General features: G+C 42.5%; 1 protein-coding gene across 3 annotated transcripts in view; it reads left to right on the plus strand.

Moving 5' to 3' along the window:
- The first annotated feature begins 693 nt into the window (after positions 1-693).
- LOC133138939 (TOX high mobility group box family member 2-like) overlaps positions 694-24,093 on the plus strand; it is a 123,562-nt gene continuing 100,162 nt past the window's right edge. For all 3 annotated transcript variants that reach the window (XM_061258094.1, XM_061258096.1, XM_061258095.1), the window contains exon 1: positions 694-1,272. In XM_061258094.1, coding sequence (XP_061114078.1) covers positions 1,168-1,272 — 105 coding nt within the window. In that variant the 5' untranslated portion in view covers positions 694-1,167. The remainder of the gene's footprint in view (positions 1,273-24,093) is intronic.

Here is a 24,093-nt window from a genome sequence, read left to right on the forward strand (position 1 = left end):
AAAAGCCTTCCAATCTAACGCAATCATACATTAAATAGTGTATGCTTTCTTAAATTCTTTAGTCAATAGTAAGACGGCACGGTGCTCAATTCAATCTGGCCCCAATGCACTTTGTTCCTCCTAACTGTAATCAAAATATGAATTCAAGCACGCGAAGAACAGTGCGAGTTCGACAGTCAATAATAAATAAAAACGTTAAAAAAATTAAATAAATGCTTCATGAAACGCATTGTAAATAAAGGAATATGGACATTGGTAGCAGTCTAAAAAGAAAGCTAGCACTCTTGTTTGTATTGTATCACATCGAATACTCTTCACTCGGGAAAGCCTATACAATAAACTACACTAGACTATCTGTGCATATATTAATTGTGTTTAAGCTTTATGCGTCACAGCATTTTAAATTCACCTATAAATACAATATGCACGGCAACAGCAGTTTTCGGCGAACAACTCAGGTTCCTCGAATTTTATTCAGTAACAGCAGCAATAAATCCGTCAGATTGAAGCTGGCGCGATGCGCGCCTGTGTGCTGTACTGCCTTGGCTAATCTCAAACGCACAGTAACAGAAACTAGAACTGTTGCCAAGGCAGCTACCTACATCCCCTCCCCCAGAGTTCCCCTGTTCCCTCTATTATCAGTAGAGGTCGCATGGCATTTAGCACGAATGGGACAGTCCAACTATGCTCTCCTCTGAACTGAACGCACGAGCAAACACTCCTATATGAAAAAAACGAAGGATAGTGAGCGAAGCAGGGGAAAATAGAAACGAAAAGACGAGCTTTCCGAATAGCCGATAAAAAAGCTGTTCTTGGAAACGGGAAAAGCATAAAAGCCATAGTTTGATTGCTACAAGAGGATCACGAAATTTGACATCTCTTGAAAGTGTTGTGGTCAGTTTTCAGAGATAAAAAATATTTTTTTCCTTCTTTAAATTTATGCATTAGCTAATCTGAAGAAAATATCAAGAGGGTCTGACGAGCATCACTGAAGCTAGTTGGTGCTGAAGTTAGACCGCGAACGGATGCGAGGAAAGGGTGCACTGAAAGACTCAACCCCCTTTTTCTTTCTCTCCCTCTGTTTCTTTTTTGTTCGCTTAAACAAAAGAGAGAGCGAGTCAGAGACACTGAACCTGCTTTCATGCCGTCAGTCTTGCAGACTCTGAGATGGACGTAAGGTTTTATCCAGCACCCCCTTCAAGCGTGGGTTCATGTTCTTTACCAACTGATCCAAATTGCCTGAGCTCGTTGGACTATTACCGCTGTAACAAGGTAATTAGGACCCCGCGTTTGTGCTGTACACGTGCGAGTGTCCGAGTGTTTCACATGTTTCCACCTTAAGGCGCGTGCCATGTTGTTGCTGTGCTAGTGTACCGAAAGAGTTGCTCAGACAAACTGCTATAAGAGGTGCGCAATTTCAATTGTGTTTGTTCAGTGCTATGGTAAATACGCTATTGTTTCTTCACTTCATGTCGGAAGCCAGCTACACCAAGTACGTCGTAGGCGCGCTTGCTTCCAAATGTGACAGTCAAACTTTGTGGGATCTTATTGAAGGAATCCTAAACTGATAGAGCACAACAAGTTGGTTACCACGGCCGCGTTTAAGTTGTTACCACCTCCAAATTAGTCGGACTTGTGCTGTGGAACGTCCTGAGGCGGGAGAATAGTGTGCGCCCTACAATGAGCGTTTCTGAAGCAGAAATAAGGGTGTACAGATTATCACGATTTCCAGATGCAGATGATCCAAGTATTGCTGTGATTGCCTGGTCTGCATTTGTTTATTCATTTTAAAATGATATGATTATTAAACTCGATAAATGCATCAACTTGTAAAGACAAAGGATTGTTTTTATAAGGTTTTTCATATATTATTCTATATTTTCTTGCTTCTAATTGAAGTTGGTTTACTCCAACGTTGAAACAAAACTGTAAAAAGAAGTGCAATACTCAGAGAAAGCTAGTGCAATAATATCTCTAATCTGCTAAATCAAGGGTACACCCCTTGGAATGACTTGCCAGTCAAAGCTCAGTCTGAAAACAGAAAACTAGTTTGGCACACAGTAGGCTACTTCTTTACCAGTAGTGCATCCATGTTGCTTTTCCAGATAGCTGCATTCTAGATTGTATATAGCTACACCGAATATCTAACCCAGGGAAAATGTTTGCTATAGGCCATGCACGAGCTCTGGTCTCCATTACTGCGCGTTAGCTGTCGCTGGTGATTTGAATATTTAAAGCATTTGTAAGGCTTGAAGAGATCGTTATAATATCGAACACAATCCGTTTTGCATAAATGGGTAGGCTATGTTCTTATGTTAAAGAGCACACAGGGAATGGGTTACATGCTTGAAAAAACATCCAGTGGATAAAAAAAATCGGCATATTGAGCAATTTTTGACTTTTTTATAAAAATATTTTTTCCGCTTTTGTCAAATCAATAGAAATGTCAAAACCTTCTGTGAGACGCGCGTTGTTTCCTCGCTTCTAATAAACAGGAGTGGCTCTACAGTAGCTGAGGATACGAAAAAAAGTACTTAACTCCAAGGTAATTCAGATAGAAGCATCCATGCTCGTTGTTGTTGGCATTTGCTTCATTTGTGGTGTAAAATTACATTTTGTAGACGGCAAGACTCGGTTTTACTTTATACGTGGATACTTTTTTCTCATCAGGGACAGCGCAGTTGGCTAATCGCACTAGCAGCGTTACCTTGTTTTACTACACTTGCGGACTAACCGAGTGCTTCAATGGAGTTAAGTATAGGGTTACTTTATGTTCAGTATATATTGTAAGTAAAATACCACAGACGTGTAGGCAGAATCTGTTGCCATGGGTTATGCCCGTATATAAACGACGACCTAACATGTTGGGTTATATTACAATAAGGTACAGTTTACTCAACTACAGATAACTAAATCGGTATTGAATGTTAAACATATTCCGTTAACTTTCGTATAAAGTTGTGTTTTCTTTTATGAAAAATATATTGAAACCCTCGACATGGCTGAATCAATGTTTTAGCTTTGTTCAGCAAGCATTCTGAAAAGCGTAAATTATGGGCACTATACGTTTACGCGTCGAATCCGCCATGGCTATTCTGGATTTCATTAGTCGTTATTGCAACTTGTCCGTTCAGATCATTGTATCCATGTGAAAGGGTCTATATTTAGTGAAAAGATGTGTCAAATGTGCGATTTCAAGAAAGCAAATTGGAATGAACGTAGTGGACGTATGTAATGGATACGACACGGGCATATTATTTGCAAAATGCTGTCACTGTCCAAAAATAATAGTGCATGTAAATATCAGAACTCATTATGAATTTAGGATGCTGATGTGAATATCCGTTTTATCCGATTGGTTTCAGAACTCTTTTAGACAGTGTTTTGTGTTGACAGTCAACTTGTTTGGGACTAAAAAAAGGGGCACATACAAATGACAGCACTTTAAACTGTGTATGAGTAGAAAGAGGCTCCAGACAATATGATTTGAAGTGATTTTTTAGATAAACAAATCTACTTGTCTATATATTTCAGTAAGATACAAAAGTGAACTGAATTTCAAACTGCTCCCTTGCTCAGTCTGTCATGATCCTAATTTTGACCATGCAAATGGGCACCATTCATAACTGATATGCTATGACAATCGTCTCGGTGATTATATACATGTATGTATATATATATATATATATATATATATATATATATATATATATATATATATATATATATATATATACATCCCCAGCAATTTACCATGCTCACAAAGGGATTTACTATGCTCACAAAGGGCCCTTTCTAATGAGTCACTTGCTGTTGTGCTGAGAAATTGTGTTTGTTTATTTGAGTTTCTGTCTAGTTTCCTGCCGTCATCTGTGAAACGTGGTCGTAATTGACATAAATGACAGGCAGTGCCTCTGGTGCCTCAGCTCACCATGTTGTACCCCTGGCTTATATACTTTTGACAAACAAAGATGCTGTCGAGTCAGCGCTGAAACAAAGATGTGGAATAATTAGTTCTGCTGAGCAAATGCTAAGTGACACATGCAGTGCACAGTGGCTTCAGTTTCCACCACGCCAGCAAAGTTAGCTGCACTGAGAACGGGAAAGGAAAACCGCACACTACCTCAGGAAGCTTCAGGCACTTGGCAGGAACAGCGCTTGTATTTATGTATTTCATTACTTATCACAGAGCTTTTTCGATAGCATACTACGAGCGGTCGCCAGCAGGGGGCACTGTCCTGTGTTGTACCTCCAGTGTGTGTTCAGTGTCTTTCCCTTTAAAAATCTTGGGGTCCATCAAGCTGGAGGATCGGTCAGGATGGACTGAAATCTGGGCAAAATGTCTGTTCACTGTACTGTAACCAGCAAAGTTCCTTGTGTTAAATCAACACTAATCCTGTTAAATCAACACCAGTAGTGTTAATTGAATTCTAACAGTGATCATTTGCATCCAGTAGGGAAAACATGGGCTACTGTTACAGTTACAGTAAAACCACCCTGACTCTGAATATTTAGCTGTTCATGAAAGACAGCAAATCCGTTTTTCAAGGTACATATATCCTATTAGTCACACAGTAAAACATTAAGCATTAAATCTAATCTTTACAGAGTATGCTACATATACTATTATATGTATATTGAATGAATACTGGACATTTTACTGTGGAGTGGTTGATGTGGAATAAGCTGCTTTCACAATGTCAGGGCAGGGGCAGTTCTTGAATGCATTGACAGGATGGGCATTTTAAAATATTTGTTTTGGTACAGAGTGCCGGCCCGTCAACTTCATATTTTGAAACCCGAATTTAAGGACTATAAACACAGGCAGAGGGTCAGCCAACATGTCAGTGACCCCTTTTCAATGATAGGAAGTGATTCACAATGGTATTGTAACAATGTTTTAAGACAAAAATCTTACTTATCATATCTTTAAGAAATGAGCATAGTTCACACAACATTTTGAGCAGACGACAAAAAATATCAAAGACTAATAAGACTAAAGTTCTAATAGGTTGGAACTTTAACAGAGAAACATAAGCCTAAATCTTGAACTCATCTCAAACACGTATTCAATGCAAATGTGTTCAACAATGTCCTTAGAATAGCTAGAAAAAAAAACAAAAAGTGGGACAGGTTGGTTGGCTAGTAACGACCATGGAGCACTGGGTACGTTACTTAGTTACACTACGTTACACTGTTGGGTTGTAGGCCTACAAGTTAGTCTATTGGGAATGCAGGTCAAGGCAAACAGATGCAATAGATGGTCACCAAAACAAAACATCCCAACTAGCTAGACCTATTGCTTGCTAAGCCCAACACAACACATCAGATGAAAAGCCCAGAAAGGCATGTTTTGGCAGCTCATACTGGCTAGCAGGCTATGAAGAAGTGCATTGGTTATGTTATTTATTTACAGATTTCCCAACTCGATCACTGAGTTTGCTAGTCACTTAGCTAGGTAACAATATTGCTACAGCAAAACACTGCACAACTGCACCATACTAGTTAGCTGAACAAATACATGTGGATTATGGTTATCTTAAACCAAAATGTAATGATCAAGGTTTAGCATGGCATCTTTGCTCACGCAAATCAAAAACGCGCATGCACAGTGACTCAGCTGTAATTATTGCAAACCGGACAACTTGAAAAGCGCAGCCATGAAAAAACCTCAGAGTTCTGATTCTCCTGCTAACATAATCGGTCCATTCAGTCACTCCTGCCGAATGCTGCTTTTCAGGTAATTTATTAATTATTAATTAATTATTAATTAATTTTTAACTTCTGAAAAAAAGCCTCTTTTCCCTTTCTGAGATCAACTTTTGTGTGTATAAGGCATTGTGATTCACCTCTTTGTAGCTCAGACTCCTTTTTGCTCTCATCATCACTGAATGGTTGCTCCTGACCATAGGATTTTACTGCCAAAACTAGTGAACAGTAATTACATCTTTCTGCATCATCACAATAAAAAATAGACACTTGACATTGGACAACAACAGGCCCATCAATCTTTACATATTGGAAAACAAGACAATACTAGGCTTGCTGCGAAAGAAAGTACTACATTCTCTACATACATTTACTTTCTTGCTGCCAAAGAAAGTGATACATTCTCTACGTACATTTCATATGCTCAGACGCTATTATAAAATTATAAAAAGTGAGTAATCATTAAGCCAGCATGTTTGCTGAACTAAAGGTTGATAAAGCCCACACGCCATATGATAATATGCATATTGAGTTATAAACATTTCTGCTGCCATATGCGTTTGGCTGTGGAGACCCTATGTAATTTATTGCTAGTGCCTGTAGGTCGTGTCTTTGCAATGCTTACTCTGTGATTGGTCCTCTGTGAGGAGGCTAGGGTATGCAACGGCCAATGCCCACCTCTGCCCACCCCGTTGCCGCCCCTGATGATCAGGTTGGATTCAGAGGAGGGCAGAATTAGGTTGCAGTTTATATATATATTTACAAACACATTCATTCATTGTCACTTTTACTTCAAATTTATTTTTTGCATCTTTACGTAGTCTAGCTCTGCGTGTTAATAGCAAAGTCATATGCCTCATAGCTTGATGGGAGGCCACCGTCCCCCTTCAGCAGGTGAGGGAAGCAGCCTAAGAGACCTCCAATCTGTGGTCTACCCCCATGGCAACACATATTTTATTAGTGGAACTGCAGTCATATCGAGAGCAAATATCTTAAGTTATATGGAGTTATATTTTCTTCCCCAATTTGCTAGCTAATGATAGCTAACTAGCCCATATGAACGCTTTAAGGTGTTATGTTGTTAAAATATTGGACCCACAGCAAATTCACAGGCCCTCATGGCTAGCCAGGTAACATTGCCAAACTTAACTGAGTTTAGTTACTATATCTAATACCAGTAGCTACCTAATGTCACCAAATGCTGTCCAGCCACATGGTTAGCATTAGCCATTAAAGCGACCCTATCTGTCTAATACAAACCCATGTGGAAAACACACCACTGTAGCCACATCCACCCACACAAGTCTTTTGGATACAGCTCACAAAGAAAAAAGGGTAATTCCTAGAAATGTCTGAAGCGCTTTATAGAATAACAAATAGCCAGACAAGAAAGCACTGGGCGGAAGTGAACACAGTCACAGATTATCAGTCCATCATAGTCATGACTGAGCAGGGTTGAATCATAATAGAGTTGCAAATCCTGCATAGCATGCCTTTAACGTTGTATATAAAAACGTAGGCTGACCCGTGGCAAGGCTGACATTGTGTGGCAAGGTAGGCCGACGCCCTGGGAACGTAAGGGTGTCACGCAGGGGTAATGAGACTGCGAGGATGAGATCAGTCAAACCCAAACCACCATTTACGGAGAATTAATCTGACTGCGAAACTGGTGGTGAATTGTCCACGTGATTCACACAGAAATGTAGTTAATTAGGACATTTTCAGGAGCCCCGAAGGACTGACTTGGCTCTGTAGTTCAGTAGCCCAACGGAACGGCTTCCCAGGAAAAGAGCCGACACCTCACACGTGGAGAACTCGGCCATACATTTTAATGAGACTCTCCGTGCTGAGCCCCAAGAATCTTTTTTTTTTTTAAATAAGACATTACGGAATTATTCATCAGATGATGGCGAACGTTCAGGGCGAGACTTGAGTGGAGTCATTAAACCCTATCAAACAACTTCACAGGCATGCAAATGAGCCAAAGGAGCATGAGGATCATTAGGGTTCATGTTAACAAGGTGTGCTGAGATGGCATTCAAACAACTTAAAATCACTGTCAAATTAGGAATGCAATAATTAAATGTAATCATTCAGCTGGGAGTCAAACGCTACCTTCCTAAGAATGAGGACTTTGTGGTTCAGACTGTTTAAATACACTCAACACGTTCCTTCAGTTCTTTTCACTTGAAGTTTGGCGATTGTTCTCAAGGAGTAGCTACTGCCAAGCGTGTTGGTATCGTGCGTTGTTACAGAAAGAAATAGTGAACTGCAGGCATCTGCTGTGTGTAGTTACAGTTCCCATAGAGCTAACTGACAATATGGAACTCTGCTGCAAACGTATTTTCTCACGGTGGGCGATTTGGGCTAATCTCAGAAGCCTAAAGTGAAAGTACTTCTTTGTCACAAGCAAGGCTTCCTCTTGAAGCTACTGTGCAATCTCGAACCTGCAGCCTTCCAACATTTAGTTCTCAAAAAAAAAAAAAATTCAGCCTGAAAAATTTACATTTTGACAGGGTTGATGACGACTCATCTCACACCTTACATCTTTTTCGTTTGAGAATACAGGAGGATGATTTTATCGTCAGCCTTATTCAACCTATACTTATTTCTTATGTACACGTTATTCACAGTGTACATCCACATTTTATTAGGTATGCCTATCTACAGTAGTAGAGGATCCCCTTTCGCCCAAATAAGAGCCCGTTTTTTTAGTAGCATGGATTCAACAAGGTGTTGGAAACATTCCTTTGTGATTTTGGTCCATGCTGACTTCATAGCATCACACAGTTATATATTATATAGATACGATATCCACCCTGTGAACCTCCGGTTCCGACTCATCCCAAAGGATTGAGATCAGGCAATAGGGCATCCTTCATTTTAAATCCGCTGACATAAACGGTGACCATGACATGACGTTTTTAGTGGTTATGCACATGTACAGGGGCGTCCCGTTTTGGATGGGTTCTGGGCTGTACCCCCTCTGTACTGCACTGGAGGAGCGTCGCTGCAGACGGGTGTGGACAGCCGGGCGTGTTTGAATGTGTGTGTGACGGTGGGGTCCCCTTCCCTCTGCTCTTCAGCACACTGTAGCTGGACCCCATGAGTCACGCCTCCTTCCCAATCAGCCCCCCCCCCCCGCTGAGACGACTGATTCTAACACTCTAATCCTCCCCATTCCAGTGCACCACACACACTCTCACACATACACACCCACAATTGCACACTCTCCCATACAAATTCGCACACATACACGCGCACTCACAGTCACACTTACACACTCTCACAAACATACACACACACACGCGCAGCCATATTTTCTCGTATTTTGATGGACAGAGCTGATCTGGCTGGCCCCTTTTTAAACGGCTTTGCCTGGCCTACAGGGCGGTGCTGATGCCCTCGCTCCTCCCCTTCCACACCGTGCCTCACGTGCGGTGCCTTTGTAGTGAAAAAGCATCGTACGCATGCCACCTGGAAGCAATCTACCACCAGTGAATATTCATGTACCGAGCTCTGGTATACCTGGACCCACACAAACAGAGTGGGGGGGGGCTGTTTGCATTTGCATCGTGGGGCAGTGCGGTTAGTCAGCTCGCAGCAGCTGGAAGGCTGCAGGTTCAGACCTGAGTGCAGTCTTTCTGTTGCACCCTCGCCAATGACCACACATTGACTGAACCCGGCTACCTGCTTTCCTTTCACTCAAATGTTGTTCAAAAAGCTGAATGCTGTTAGGAAAGTGTGAATAAGATGTATATATATATATATATGTATATATATATATATATACACACACACACACACACACACACACACACACACACACACGTTCACCGAGCACTTTATTAGGAACATTTTTACTTTATTACACCTACTTATTAATGTGATTATCTAATCAGCCAATTGTGTGGCAGCAGTGCAATGCATAAAATCATATAGATACGGGTCAGGAGATTCACTTAATGTTGACATCAACCACCAGGAAGTGACCTTGACCGTGGACTGATTGTTGCTGGCAGACAGGGTGTTTTGAGTATCTCGGAAACTGCTGGGATCTCCTGGGATTTTCACACACACTAGTCTCTAGAGTTTGCAAAGAATTGTGCAAAAGACAAAAAAGATCTAGTGAGCAGCAGTTCTACGGGCAAAAGCGCCTTGTTAATGAGAGATGTCAGAGGAGAATGGCCAGACTGGTCAAAGCTGACAGGAAGGTGACAGTAACGCAAATAACCACACATTACAACAGTGGTAGGCAGAGCATGTCTTTGACACACAATGCATCAAACCTCGAAGTGGATAGGCTACAGCAGTAGAAGTATAAAAAATAATTAGACAAAGTCCAATAAATACCTAATAAAGTGTTTGGTGAGTGTATATATTAGGGCTTTTTACAACTTTATTGGATCATAGTGTACAGAGACAGGAGGAAGGGGAGTGACAGAGGGAAAGACACGGTTATGAGGCCAGATTGGAAACCGTGTGGATAGTGCTCTACAGGCCACCCCACTTTATTTTTGTTTTTGTAAAATATTCAGCCACGTGGAGTGAAACTGCGCTGAGTGAGTCACCCTGAGCGAGAGCGTGGCCAAGCAAATAAACAAGCAGACAAACGAGCCCGTCCATAACATGAGGCTAACGCTCGACAGCGTGAACCGACACAGCCATTAAACGCAGAATGTTCTGGAACAGAACTGACCTGACCCAGACCCGCTGTCTTTTCCGCCAAAGAAAAGGACAAAGTCGGTGTCGGCCGTGATGACTGCACTGTTAGGGGGAAATGGTGTTCGGTTCGGCGTGTGTGTACGTGTGGTACATGAACCTGTCTCGTGTCTCGACTTGTCTTGCGGTCCCGCCGGCTGACTTTCTGCATGAGTCACACACCTCACAGAAAGCTGAAGATGCGATACGTTTGCCTTTCATTTGGCAGTCAGCGCTAAACGAGCTGTCAGAAAGTTAAACAAACGTGGGGCCTTGTAACTGCCGTACGCGCTGTGCGGAAAGCCTGGGCCGAGCAGACGGCGTTATTCGGCGGGCTGAGGCAGATCAGATGGAGCAGGAGAAAACCCTGCCTGCCTTAAATGGGTATGACTGCCAGGCCAACGGACGCGCTGTAACAGGAACGCCTGGCTATCGGATGAGTCACGGAGGGCCCAGGACGCAAATGCGCATCTCTGCCTGTCCACATTGCACTTCGCGCAAAGTAAAACATTTCATCAAGTGCCACGTTTCCTTTTCACATTAACGCCCAGGCCAGTTCCCTTCTGTGTTATTGAATTGTGTCCATTTCACAGAAAAAAAAAATTTCCCTGCATTTCTGCAAACTGCAGCGCTGTAACACGTGTGGCTCTCTGCTCTCTAGCTCAGTGCACACGCTATTTGCATGAATTTTCCCTTTCCATGCCCATGAGTGGATCTCCAGCAGGCTGAAATAATCTCAGGAAGTGACGTCATCATCTTGGTTTAGTGTCATCTCGTCGTGTAACGCATAGAGAGCGGCTTCTATGATTCCTGTGGCGGTTTAAATGGAAAACCTACATCAACGGTCGCTCTCGGGATCCAACCGCGGTCGCACCACAGAGCTCAGAGTACAGGGGTTAATAATTTGGTCAAACATAAAACATCCCTGTAATTGAGTGGTTTGTTACCCGAAAGCGGTGTGTGCGGTAAAATCTGCATTAAGAGATGTGTGGCAAAGGGCGTAGCAATGGGGGTAGCAGGTTAGGGTCTGCAGAGAGCCTTGGATGTCCGTTAGCTGAAAGGTGTGGAGGTGGGTGCGCACATTCAAACCTGCACGGCTCGATGGGCCATTTCCAGCGTGGAGTGCATGCAGAGAGACATGCGGAGTGGTGCTCCACTCTTCCTGGGGCCTAAATCAGCGGCGGGAAGCTCTCCCACTGAGTCGAACGGCCGGCGAGCCCTCACGTCTTCAGCACCGCTGAAACGATTAGCCCGGGTTACGCGCCGAATACAGACTCATCATTACCATCTGGCAGAACTTGAAAGGGGCGTCGATGAAGAGACGCTGCATTTAATGTGGACGTGATGATTTTTCACAATAAAATGTTCAGTTTAAATTTAACGGTTTTCATTTCAGTATAAACGGGATCAAAGGTACTTTTGCAGAACTTAAAAATGGGGTAGTTTAAGTTTCTGAGAGTGTTTGTGTGTGTGTGTGCACAGTAAAATGTTTGGTTTTCATGAAACTAACCACTTTCATTTGAGTATAAACACAATCCTATAAGAACTATAAGAGTAAAATAATATTTATCATCATTATAATAGAGCAGAACTTTACGTTATGTTAATTAAACGTGCAGTTTTCATTTGAGTATAAACTGAATCAAAGGAACTATATGAGTAAAATAAGATTAATCATCATTATGATAAACAGAACTTAGTTATGTTACATTTAATGTGAATGTGGTGGCTTTTCAGAGTGTGTAATAAATATGTTCAGTGTTAATTAAATGTAGTTTACATTTGAGTATAAACACAATCATAGGAACTTTATGAGAGTAAAATGTATGGGATTGAGCAGAGGTGTCTGGCCTGTGTTATGGAGCGGTGACCCAGGGCTGAGGAACCCACCGCGGCTGTGCTGGGTTTTGGGTGGATGGTAATTAAGTATAAATTGTGGGCCCCGGGGGCAGCTGGAGCACGCTGGTCTCCACCGCAGCCAATCACACGTCTCGCTGACTGTGAAATCCCAGCAGCTCCGTCGCCGAGCTCGCTGGGGGACCGTGCGTAGCAGTGCGGGAAGTGTCATCTCTGGCAGGCGAAGAGCAGTTAGCCTATGCGAATAAAGCTTGTGGCTTGTAAAGGTTTTATGGGACTCGTTACATGTAGCATCGCTGGCTTGTGGATTTTATTTCTTTCTTACATTTATGTCTCCCAAACAATAAACTACTAAGTGTTTAAATCCATGCTTAAGTTTGATGGAGTAGGTTTTAGTCTGATAGAGTATGTTTGATCGCTGTTGAACTATAAACTCAGTGAGAGTTAAATGAACACTCATGCGTGTTACTGTTTATGTGTTTATATATTTGACCCTGTAACACACAGCTCAGGCAAAAGGAATGAAAGTACCCCGCTTGACCAGAGGGGGCGCTCTTTAAATATTCCCCTGCTGACTGAACTCTACCAGCCTGGTTTCCTTTCACTCAAATGCAGAAAGGTGAATTTGAAGGATTTGCTTCGATGCTGTTCGTAAAGTGTGAATAAGAGAGATTTCCTGACAAGCTGCCAGTAAAGTGAATGTGAGAGATTTTCTGATATGCTGCTAGTAAAGCGCTGAGATTAGTCACATTTCTAACTGCACCGGAAGTAGTTATGGCAAAAGGCCAGAGAGGCTGGATCATTACATTAGTTCAATGTCAGCCATTCTTGTGGTTCTCGGACGTGCTCGGAAGACATCGTACACTGAAAACCTTGCACTGCGAATCGGATCCATCAAACACAATGCTTCACTCATTAGCTGTGGTGATGAGTTCCACTGTATTTATTCATGAAGCCCTAGGGCCGCTCACTTTTCAACAGAATCAAGATGTACAACTGTAGGCCCACCTCAGACATTTCCTAAGGAAAACCTTGGCGTCATGGAGGAATGGAGTCCAGTGTCTCATTAAATGGACTTCGGTTCATTCACTGCCTGGTTACTGCAGGAGACCCCTGCACAACACTGGCTGCTTGGACGGTAAGCTGGAGAAATATAGCGGGGGTAGGACTCAGCGTCTGCATATCATACAATTAGAGCTGCACTGAGCCACACAGACTACTCAAAACACAATAACCTGTGTGTGTATGTGTGTTGTATACTGTATAGAATAACATAAATAAAAAATGATATATTGCTAGATTCAACTACCATATTTGATTTTGTTCACAATGGGCCTAATCTGAAATGATAAGGTGCCCATATACTGAGCCATCTACTGTCAATCTGGCACAGCTATGTCTGCAATATCCATTACAGCCAAAACAAAAGCTGCAATAATGTATTCATTGAAATGGCTTAATATGAAGCCAGGATCCCAATGTAAATGGAGGGTTGCACTAAATTGCAGATTCATAACACGTTGTGAGTTTACTCTGCAGTCAATAAAATGGAAAACTAGTGATGGTGTGCCATTTCTTACACCATACAGCTCTACATTTATAGGGAAAACACATTGCTGAAATCTCAGGTTCCATTGCTGAAATCTTGGATTCCATTACTGAAATGTCAGGTTCCATTGCTGAAATCTCAGCTTCCATTGCTGAAATCTTGGATTCCATTACTGAAATGTCAGGTTCCATTGCTGAAATCTCAGCTTCCATTGCTGAAATCTTGGATTCCATTGCTTAAATCCCAGATTTTATTGCTTATTGAATTTTCTGGCATGTTACCACCAGAGATATCCCACAGATCTAAGTTCTGTAGACATTGTTTTCAACCCAAGACACCTACATTCAGTCAACCTTTATCTTTTACAGTACATTGACTTGAAAGTCAAATGAATCAAATAAATTAAATTTATTTTCTGTACAGTAAGGTGTTAATTTTAGTGTTAAGGATGACTATTGAATGAATCCTGGAGAATTTGTGATTGAATCCAGGAGAATAGCTGATTGAATCCTGGAGAATGCTGACTGAATCCAGGAGAATTTCTGATTGAATCCAGAAGAATTGCTGATTGAATCATGGAGAAATGCTGATTGAATCCAGGAGAATTGCTGATTGAATCATGAAGAAATGCTGATTGAATCCAGGAGAATTGCTGATTGAATCCTGGAGAAATGCTGATTGAATCCAGGAGAATTGCTGATTGAATCCTGGAGAAATGCTGATTGAATCCAGGAGAATTGCTGATTGAATCATGGAGAAATGCTGATTGAATCCAGGAGAATTGCTGATTGAATCCTGGAGAAATGCTGATTGAATCCTGGAGAAATGCTGATTGAATCCTGGAGAAATGCTGATTGAATCCAGGCCATAGTCTTTAGAAGGGGGCAAGGTCAAACTGTAGGAGCCACAATTGGTTGGAACCAATGATGAAAAAACATTTCCATATTTTCTCTCTGCTCCAATGTGTTCCTTGTGTGTGTGTGTGGCCTGCACCGCCCCCTCCCCCCACAGACTGCATTTGAAGGATGAGGAAGTTCTGAACGTGGCATATTGGGCAGGCCAGGATGGAATTGAATGGAATTGTGCTGGGGAAAAGACTTCATCCGGAGCACTGAACTGCAGGAACTGTTAATATGAGAGAGAAAAAAATATATGAGAGAGGACAGGAGAGGTACGGTTCTGAACCATGCATTGAGAGAGAGAGAGAGAGAGAGACAGAGAGAGAGAGAGAGAACAAAGAGCCTGTGTTATCTTTTTCTTTCTGTAGGGGTTTGTTATTAATTTGTTCTCTGTATTCCAATACCTTCGCCTATGCAAATAAAGCATACGCATATTTGAATCTGTATTTGAATTTTAGAGGGAAAGAGGAGAAAAATATGAAGAAATAAAAGGGGGAACAGAGCATGAAAGAGAGCAGGGGAGAGGGATAGAGAAAGGAGAGCAAGAAGGAACAGAGATGGACCGGAGAGAAAGACACGGTGGAGAGAGAGCTGCTTAAAATGGACAATACGAAATGTGAGGACCGTGTTCGCTTTCTGACAGGAAACGAGACAGAGGAAACGAGACAGAGAGAGGGAGAGAAAGAGGGAGAGGGCACAAAGAAAGATGGAGAGAGAGAGGAAAGAAGTGAGCAAGAGTGAGAAAGAGAGGAAAGAAAGAGAGGAGAGCACTAATTAGTGTGACTGGCAGAGGGAAAGCTGTCTGAGAGCCCTGAGTGGGGAATGGGACTGTGCTTTGAATGGGCGCAGGCATAATGAGGAGAGAGACTATTCCAGGAAGGCTTGCGGTAAATACAAATGGGATTCCTGGGGGGGGGGTGGGATAGCATATCGCTACGGGTCTGATATAACCCTCTGCAAAGAAAGGAAGAAAGAATGAATGCAGGAGGGGAAAAAAAAATCATAGGACTCGCCAACACCTGCTGCGGATGTCGCCAGCGGGTATCGCGCTAAGTGTTGATTGTATTTGTTCATAGTTTGAAGCGCCAAGAAGTTAAAATCTTCAATTGCCAGAAATCAGCATATTACTAACCGTCTTCCCCTGTTGAAATTAAAATATTTTTTCTTTCTTTTTAATTTTTTAAAACAATATTTCTTTACCGATGCCACCGTCATGCATAGCAACGAGAGGAATACCGGACTTTGGCTGACCAGTGATATTATTTCCTACTGAGAGACCTGGAAATAATATAGGCCATAATGGACCAGTGAAAATGTTCAGTTGCTTTTCTGGGTCAGCCATTATAGGATAAAGTGCTGACATAATTTGATTGACTACTAATTAAAATACATCTGTAATTACAATCAAGTATGAGATTAGGTGTGGGACTGGGCTAAAGTATGGGTTGAGGATAAGGTAGTACATGAATACATTAATAATAATAATAATAATAATAATAATAATGATAGCGGATGTCAAAGCCAAGGACCTATTTTAATCTGAACTGGCCTCACCTGAACACATACCAGGCAAAGACAATGGTAAAAAAAAGTTATTTGGCAGTAGAGTGTCAGCAGTTTGACCTGTGGCCTGTGATTTTTCACACGGGACCAATCTGGTGAGGCCTTCCTCTACTCCTGTTTTTCAGTACTCATTCATGGGAAAAATTGTAACATTTTAAAATAAATTTGTACACAAAATACACAAACATTTTTCTCTATTTTTGATTCCTTTAAGGGTACTTAGCGTATGCAATCTTTTAAATGTCTTCAGGAAGAATTTTCTTGTGAACAGTGTGACTTTATAGACCCTAGTGATTCAGCAGTGTGACTTTATAGACCCTAGTGATTCAGCAGTGTACAGCAGTGTGACTTTATAGACACTAGTGATTCAGCAGTGTACAGCAGTGTGACTTTATAGACCCTAGTGATTCAGCAGTGTACAGCAGTGTGACTTTATAGACTCTAGTGATTCAGCAGTATACAGCAGTGTGACTTTATAGACCCTAGTGATTCAGCAGTGTGACTTTATAGACCCTAGTGATTCAGCAGTGTACAGCAGTGTGACTTTATAGACTCTAGTGATTCAGCAGTATACAGCAGTGTGACTTTATAGAACCTAGTGATTCAGCAGTGTGACTTTATAGACCCTAGTGATTCAGCAGTGTACAGCAGTGTGACTTTATAGACTCTAGTGATTCAGCAGTGTACAGCAGTGTGACTTTATAGACCCTAGTGATTCAGCAGTGTGACTTTATAGACTCTAGTGATTCAGCAGTGTACAGTGGTGTGGCTTTATAGACTCTAGTGTTTCATCAGTATACAGTGATGTGACTTCATAGACTAATAATTCAGTAGTGTCTTTACATTCTCTAAGCTTTACAGCTAAAGAAGCAGTGAGTGATTCAGCAGTGTACATGACCAGCACACAATCTGGGGGCCAATCACCATAAAAACCCCTGAACTCCACGAGAAGGAGCCCAGCCGCCACGTGTGCTCCGATGTGGGCAGTGGCTTAAGAAAAACAGCCGATTATATTCCTAACGTGGCTCAGATCCAAACTACGCAAGAGGCCGGGGGATCGTTTTTTGTCAAATACCCCCTTCCCTCTCCCGCTCCAAAAAAAAATCAGCAAAACTCAGCAGCTTGGTGGTTGTTACCCATTTGCCCTCTCGTCTGCACCCTGGGGCAGGGGACGGGTGCGTGGCCAGCGCACAACGGGGGCATTGTGCGATGAGCAGGCGCTCGAAACAGGATCCCTCTGGGTCAGCGGGCTGAGGAGGACAGCCGCATCGACGGACGCATCGATCCATACTTGTGCGGGTTTGGCCCATTTTCTTTAATCGCGGAACAGCAAGAGGGCCCCCTGTTGCCTTCCATAAACAACCCCCAACTATTAACTTTGCAAATACTACACAGTCAAATTTCACTCAAAGTCAGTTCATGTCAGTCGAAGGAAAATCGAATGTACAGTATCAGACCAAAGTGTCCTTGTGAGCTGTGGACTCCCTCATGAAAAAGGGGAGAATTTAACGGAGTAAAATGTACTGTATGGGAATAAAATGTAACATATCAAATGTGTCAGAGTTGTTTCACTGCATGCTATCACAGTAAAGCAGCACTTACGCAGGCTGGTGCAGTACAAAGGTCCTTCCTGTCAGTCTGGTGTTCATTTGTTTCTCTACATTTAGTTGGAAGTGGTTACCCGCTTAGCTTAAAATAGAAAACTTAAATTGTGTCTGCAGAATGGGGTTACAACTCTTGTTGGCTTGCGTTGACTTTCAATGCGGTCAAGACTTCTCGTCTTAAAGGCATGGTATATTTGACTTTAAAGGGCTCGCAATATCCAGAGTTCCCAAACCGCACATACATTATGAAATGTTCACCGACAGCTTCCTGCCAACAGGCAAAACAAAACATGAAAATTAGTGGAACTTAAAAGACATGTATTTGGTCATAGAGGTTACTGTATATAGCCAAACGTTTCAATTGGTTCTTATTTTTGCCTTTGTGGACTGTGTACAATCACTTATATTTTCAGTTTCTTCATGCGTAAGGCACTGCTAGTGTAATTGTATGACAACCGTACACTAATTCCAGGTTTTGTGTATTTAACTTATGATAAATAAGTTCCGAGTTACACCATGCAGTCATGCACTTTCATTACACTCTGTGGAAATTACTGATGATCTGCTCATTGGTTTTCTCTCTAATATATAGTTTTGCACAAAAAAGGGTTAACGAGAAAGCGCATTGCGGCTTAGATTGCATACGGGCCAGAATCAAAGTCAGTTTGTGTAATTTTCGGCAATGTCCATGCCCTCGTGACTTTTTAAAACATTTTTTAAGTAATGATAATACAGAGTCTAGATATAAGTCCCTTTAGATTTAATGTGTAATCTGATTCTGAAGTGGGTTATACGTATGTTTGTTTTTTCACAACGGGGGAAAAAAATAGAAGAGCGGACCTCACTACAGATTCCAAGAACCAACCCCCCTCCCTCACCACCGTTAGGTGTGACAGTCAGCACCTTCCATAGACTGGCATGGTGTTGGTGTGTAAAATGGGTGTGTGTGTGCGTGTGTGTGTATATATCTGTGTGTGTGTGTGTGTGTGTGTATATATGTGCATGTGTGTGTATGTGTGTGTGCGTGTGTGTATGTGCGTGTGCGTATGTGTGTGTGTGTGTGTGTATATGTGTGTGTGTGTGTATGTGCATGTGTGTATGTATGTGTGTGTATGTGTGTATGTGTGTATGTGTGTGTATGTGTGTGTGCATGTGTGTATGTACGTGTGCGTGTGTGTGTGTGTGTGTGTATATGTGTGTGTGTGTGTATGTGCGTGTGTGTATGTATGTGTGTGTATGTGTGTATGTGTGTGTGTGTGTATGTGTGTGTGTGTGTGTGTGTGTGTGTGTGCGTGTGTGTGCTGTTTATTTTCTGAGACTGAGTTGAGCCCTGTGTCGCAGGCCTGCAGTATGTCTGATCTCTCTGTGAGTTTTATCTCATGCCCTGTCAGGCTGGAATGCATATTTATTGCCTGTGACATAACAGACCCAGAGATAATGTCCTGAATGAGGTGGTGCAGAATGAGTCTGTGGGAAAGCCTGTGTAGGCCCTGGGCTGGGCTTGGCTAGGCTGGACTGAGCTGGACTGGGCTTATTATGAGGCACACATTCAAGAGAAAGAAATGTGTAGATATAAAATATAGTATGCATGTACAGAATGTGTGTGTATGCGAGTGTCCCCGTTTGCATGCATGCATGCATGTATGAAGTGTGCCCATGTGTGTATGTGTGTGCACACATGAGTGTATTTATCAATGCGGTTATTCTGATAAATGTATATTTTTGTTTGCGTCCGTGCGCGCATGCACAAGTATATTTATCTATGTGTACTTGCCTGTTTGTGTGTGTGCGAGTGTGTGTGTGTGTGTACGTGCGCATGCATTGGTGCACATGCCTGCACTTGCGTTCGGGCGTCTGCAGAAAAGCCTGTGTCAAACGATAAAGGTTTCCGCTCTTCGGGGCGTGCCAACGCCGCTCTGTACTGTGTAAAGGAAGCTGCACACCTGACATTTGGCTTAATTAGGTCTGCCGAAAGGCCCGCCCTTCACAAACGATCATTCTCCGAAGGCGGCCTCTCATAGCTCGAGTGAGCTCCCTCCAATCTATCGCGGAGTTGTGAATATCAAAGCAGGCAATGATGGAAAAACACTTCCCCTGCCCAGAGCTTCACTCACTCACATAAACCATGTGACCAGAGAGAGGTGGGGGAGGGGGAATGAGAGGGGGGAAGGGAGAGAGAGAGACAGAGAGAGAGACAGACAAGGGGAGAGGGGTAGAGAGTGGCAGAGAGCGAGAGAGCAGAGCGGTTGTTGCCTTAATTCATGCAGGAGCTCTGACTGCACGTGCTTTTGGCTCTAATAAAGACAGAGACAGAGACAACGAAGGAGGGATGGAACGAGAGAGCTGAGATTCCTTGTTTTGCTTTCATATTACATTACATAATTATTCACATGTTATTGGTACACGGCCTCAACCGCGTTGGCGTTCACGCGAGTAAATGGATTGAAATTTGCGCACAAGAGAGGGAGAGAGTGGCTGAGCAGGACAGATAGAGGGAGTGAGGGAGATGGGAGAAAGCATAAAAGCGGGACTGAGCTAGAGAGCTGAGCTCTGAAAGAGTGAAACAAAGAAAGAGTGTTAGAGAGAGGGAAAACGTGGGGGCTGGAGGGGCGAGGTTGTTGAAGGAAACGTACAAAGAGCTCTTTCAGTGCTCTCATCAGCCAGGCTCGCTGTTAGACCTGAGACACTCCAGCATCAGTGCACCGCGTCTGTCCGCTAACGCTAACCCAAAAAGTGTCTTTTTATAACCACGGAGATGGCGCCCCCTGTGGCTGTGTGCCGAATCGTTCCAGGCCTGCGCAAGTGTTTCGCCTGGACGGCTTGCCGGAGTCTTAACACCGCAATTTGTTTTAGTTCCTTTTCAATGACGAGCTCAGCATTAGTGAGAGCCTGCTACAGACAGTGATGTCATCTGATGAGGTCACAATAAGAGCATTCACTGCCCCACCCCCATATCCTGGACCTGGGTCTCTTGCCTTTCAGACTAACTCCAGTAAACTCCTTCTGGTGTTTAAAACCTCTACTGGTTTATGCACTTTTACATCGGTTGTGAGAAGGATCCAAATGTTTGAATTGCATGTAAGAAGACTTTTGTACCTGATCATGTGTAACTTTTTTATGTTTTAAGAGCCCGGGGTTCTTTGCTGTTGTTTGCATCATATAGTTAAATGCACATCAGGGAACTTCTTGTTCTTGTGTATACTAACTTAGCTTCGTGGGTAGATGATAACTTATCAGTCAAATCAGCTCTTCATGCGCAAGCTGTCTCTTGGGCTTATGCTGTCTCCCGGGAGGTAGCTACTGCACTACAATCTCAGATCTTTGCATTGTGTTTGCATCATACGTCCCTCTGGGTAAGAGCATTTACTACAGTGGAAAGTGGAAAATGGAAAGGCAAAAGCCATAATTACGATAATGTGATTGTTAGCATTCATGACCCCTTTAATGGGCTACAGTGAGCTCTCAGCCAATCAAAAGAGTTTCCTCCCCACCACGAAACACAATGAGTGGTCAAAATCGGACTGTGGCTGATAGCATGTGTTGCTCCATCGTCTGTAGCTTTAGGACAGACACACTGGGCCATCTGGAGTACCTGTATGGCAGTGAGTCCATTTTAGATACGGTTTGAAAATGGGGGTCACAGGTCGTTGCTGCTCAATACTTTAAAAAAAAGCCGTTTTCCTGCTCTGCACAAAGGCTTGTCTGATAAGACAGAGGGGAGCTGGGTAATAAAAGCTCCTTCAGGAATTTCAAACCCGCGGGTGAAATGCCACGTAACCGGCCGCTAGCTCAGGGCCCTGCCTCAGGGTCACTATGCTCACGCTACGTAGCTGCTATTTTAGCACTTTATTTTTCCACACCGCTTTCCTTAGCTTGGAATCAAGTGACGGCTTCGCCGCTCACGAGTAGGAAAACGCAAAACGGGTGGACGTTCCAACCCTCACTCCATGTATCTCCTGGTTTAGAAATGGCAGCACACTGGACCTTAGGCTAGAGTTGGGGAGCAAAGACTCACTCTTTTTTTATCTGATGTTTGTTTTCAAGGGCGGTATTCAAATCTAACTCCATGCTGATGGTCCAAACTCAATGGCCAAAAGACGCTTTTATTTATATATATATATATGCATATATTTACATATACATAAATGTAAATATATATATGTAAATATATGAATATATGGTTGCATCCCAAATGACAGTATAGTTAACATGGCTCTTAAACCTGAACTACATACGTTATTGTGTACCAGTGGGCATGTATGTCGATCAAATGGCCGTCAATTTTCTGTTCTCCTCCAATCAATATCATTTTCACACAGTAGCACATCCTCATTTGAGGTCAGTCAAATCGCCACCCAAAAAGATCCGTTTCGCTCGTGTATACGCCATATTGCGGAGGCTAGTGCTGCTTTTTCAGTGTGGTGTACTTTTTATTTATTGTTGTGCTATGAGCTTGCACTGAGCATAATTGAGCTGAAAAAGCTGCTTAATGGTGATGGTGCTAATGAGGACCAGCTGCCCCAGTGGGCGAGATCCTGGGGACCCACTGTGTACGCTGGTCTTCATTCCAACCATAATTGCAAGTTCTAAATAGTGATGAGCTGTTAATTGACACTTAATGTCTATAAAATAGCGAAAATAGCTACAGTATGCATGCCATGAAGAATAAATATTCCACATTGACATCACAGGATATTTAATCAGTCAGATCAACAAATGCTTTCATTTCCTGTAATGACATGTATGACAAATGATTAATTTATAAAGAATTGCATATGTTTTTGAATTGATTCAATCATGAGATTATGGACTGGCGAAATCACTGAGGTCCTAACTGCTGAAAGTCCTGTCACCAGATGATTGAAACTTCAAAATGTTGGAATAATTCTTAAATAAGTACAAAATTAAAAATAGCAGTCCAAAATTTGGATAAAAATACGAAATTATCTTTGAACAGCCCTACTCAACTCTATGTCCTGCAGGCCACAGAGTTTGCAGGTATTTGCTCCTACTGTGCGCTACACCACTTGATTTCACCAATTATTTCACCTGCACAGTTAAGATAATAAGCTAATTCGTACAATCAGGTGGTGCAGTGTACGGTTGAAGCAAATGCCTGCAGTGATGTGGACGCGGAGTTGAGTAGCGTTGTCTTAGGACATAAATGCACGTTTTCAACCATCTTAACTGTTCAAGATAATTGGCTGTGGAAAGACCAGCATAACCAAAGCATCCCCAAGAACCCCACGTTAGGTGACCGCAGGGTAGCATAGTTGTCTTTTGTAGTGAGGTTCGAATTGGCATGGGTGTCTCACACTGAAGCGTCTCAGTTAAAAATAGCTCAGGGCAGCATTATCACTGTTCTCTTTATGGATCCAAGTCGGGATAAATGACACCCCTTGGAGCACAGATCCGTTTTGGAGGGAGAGCTTGTCAGAGTGCAAGACAACAGCGTTTCATCATACACTAATGACTCTAATATCGCAGCGCTTCTGTTGTAATGCGGCCATGGGTGCCGTTTCCCAAGAGAAGTTTGTTTTCAAGCCCTGCTCCACCCTCACAGGACTGCAGAGTGGCCTAGGAGAAGCTTGGTTGGAAACAGGGTGAATGTTAGAGGTAGTGCAGGTCATGTACAATTGAGTGAAACCCAACAGCAGCCTTCGAAAGATTATAATGTTTTATTAAGTGAGGAGCAGGAATATCCGTCTAAGGTTACCTAGAACTGGGCAGGTAATCTTGTAGGGCTTGTATTAAAGAATGTTTTGGGGGTATTCACCTCTTAACAATTGCCTTAATGCAGTTGGGAAAAAAATAGAAAAAAATATGATGATGCTTTTAGGAGATTCTCTATTGCAATTATTTTGATTAAATTAGACAGTATCTGCAAAACAAAACCAACTTTCACTGATAAAAGTCTTAATTAAAAGCTTTCTGGCAGGCATTCGCTCAACAAACGTGCACTTTAATGGTTTTTTAATTCCTTTTTGAGGAGACTAATTGCTACGTTTGGACAAAAGCATTTGATGCATTTGCCAAAACATCTGTTTTTCATTATTTTTTTTATTTTTGCTTGTCCTTGTATTGTATTGTTCATGGAACACTGCCTGCTTGCATAGTCATTCACCAATCAGAGCAATTCACAGTAATTGTCAGCTGCCTGGCACAGTGGAAAGTCATGTCTCTTTCAAGGCACCTAGGTGTTGTCATGGAG

Source organism: Conger conger, chromosome 10 (assembly GCF_963514075.1).
Source record: "Conger conger chromosome 10, fConCon1.1, whole genome shotgun sequence".
In the NCBI taxonomy this organism is placed as follows: domain Eukaryota; kingdom Metazoa; phylum Chordata; class Actinopteri; order Anguilliformes; family Congridae; genus Conger; species Conger conger.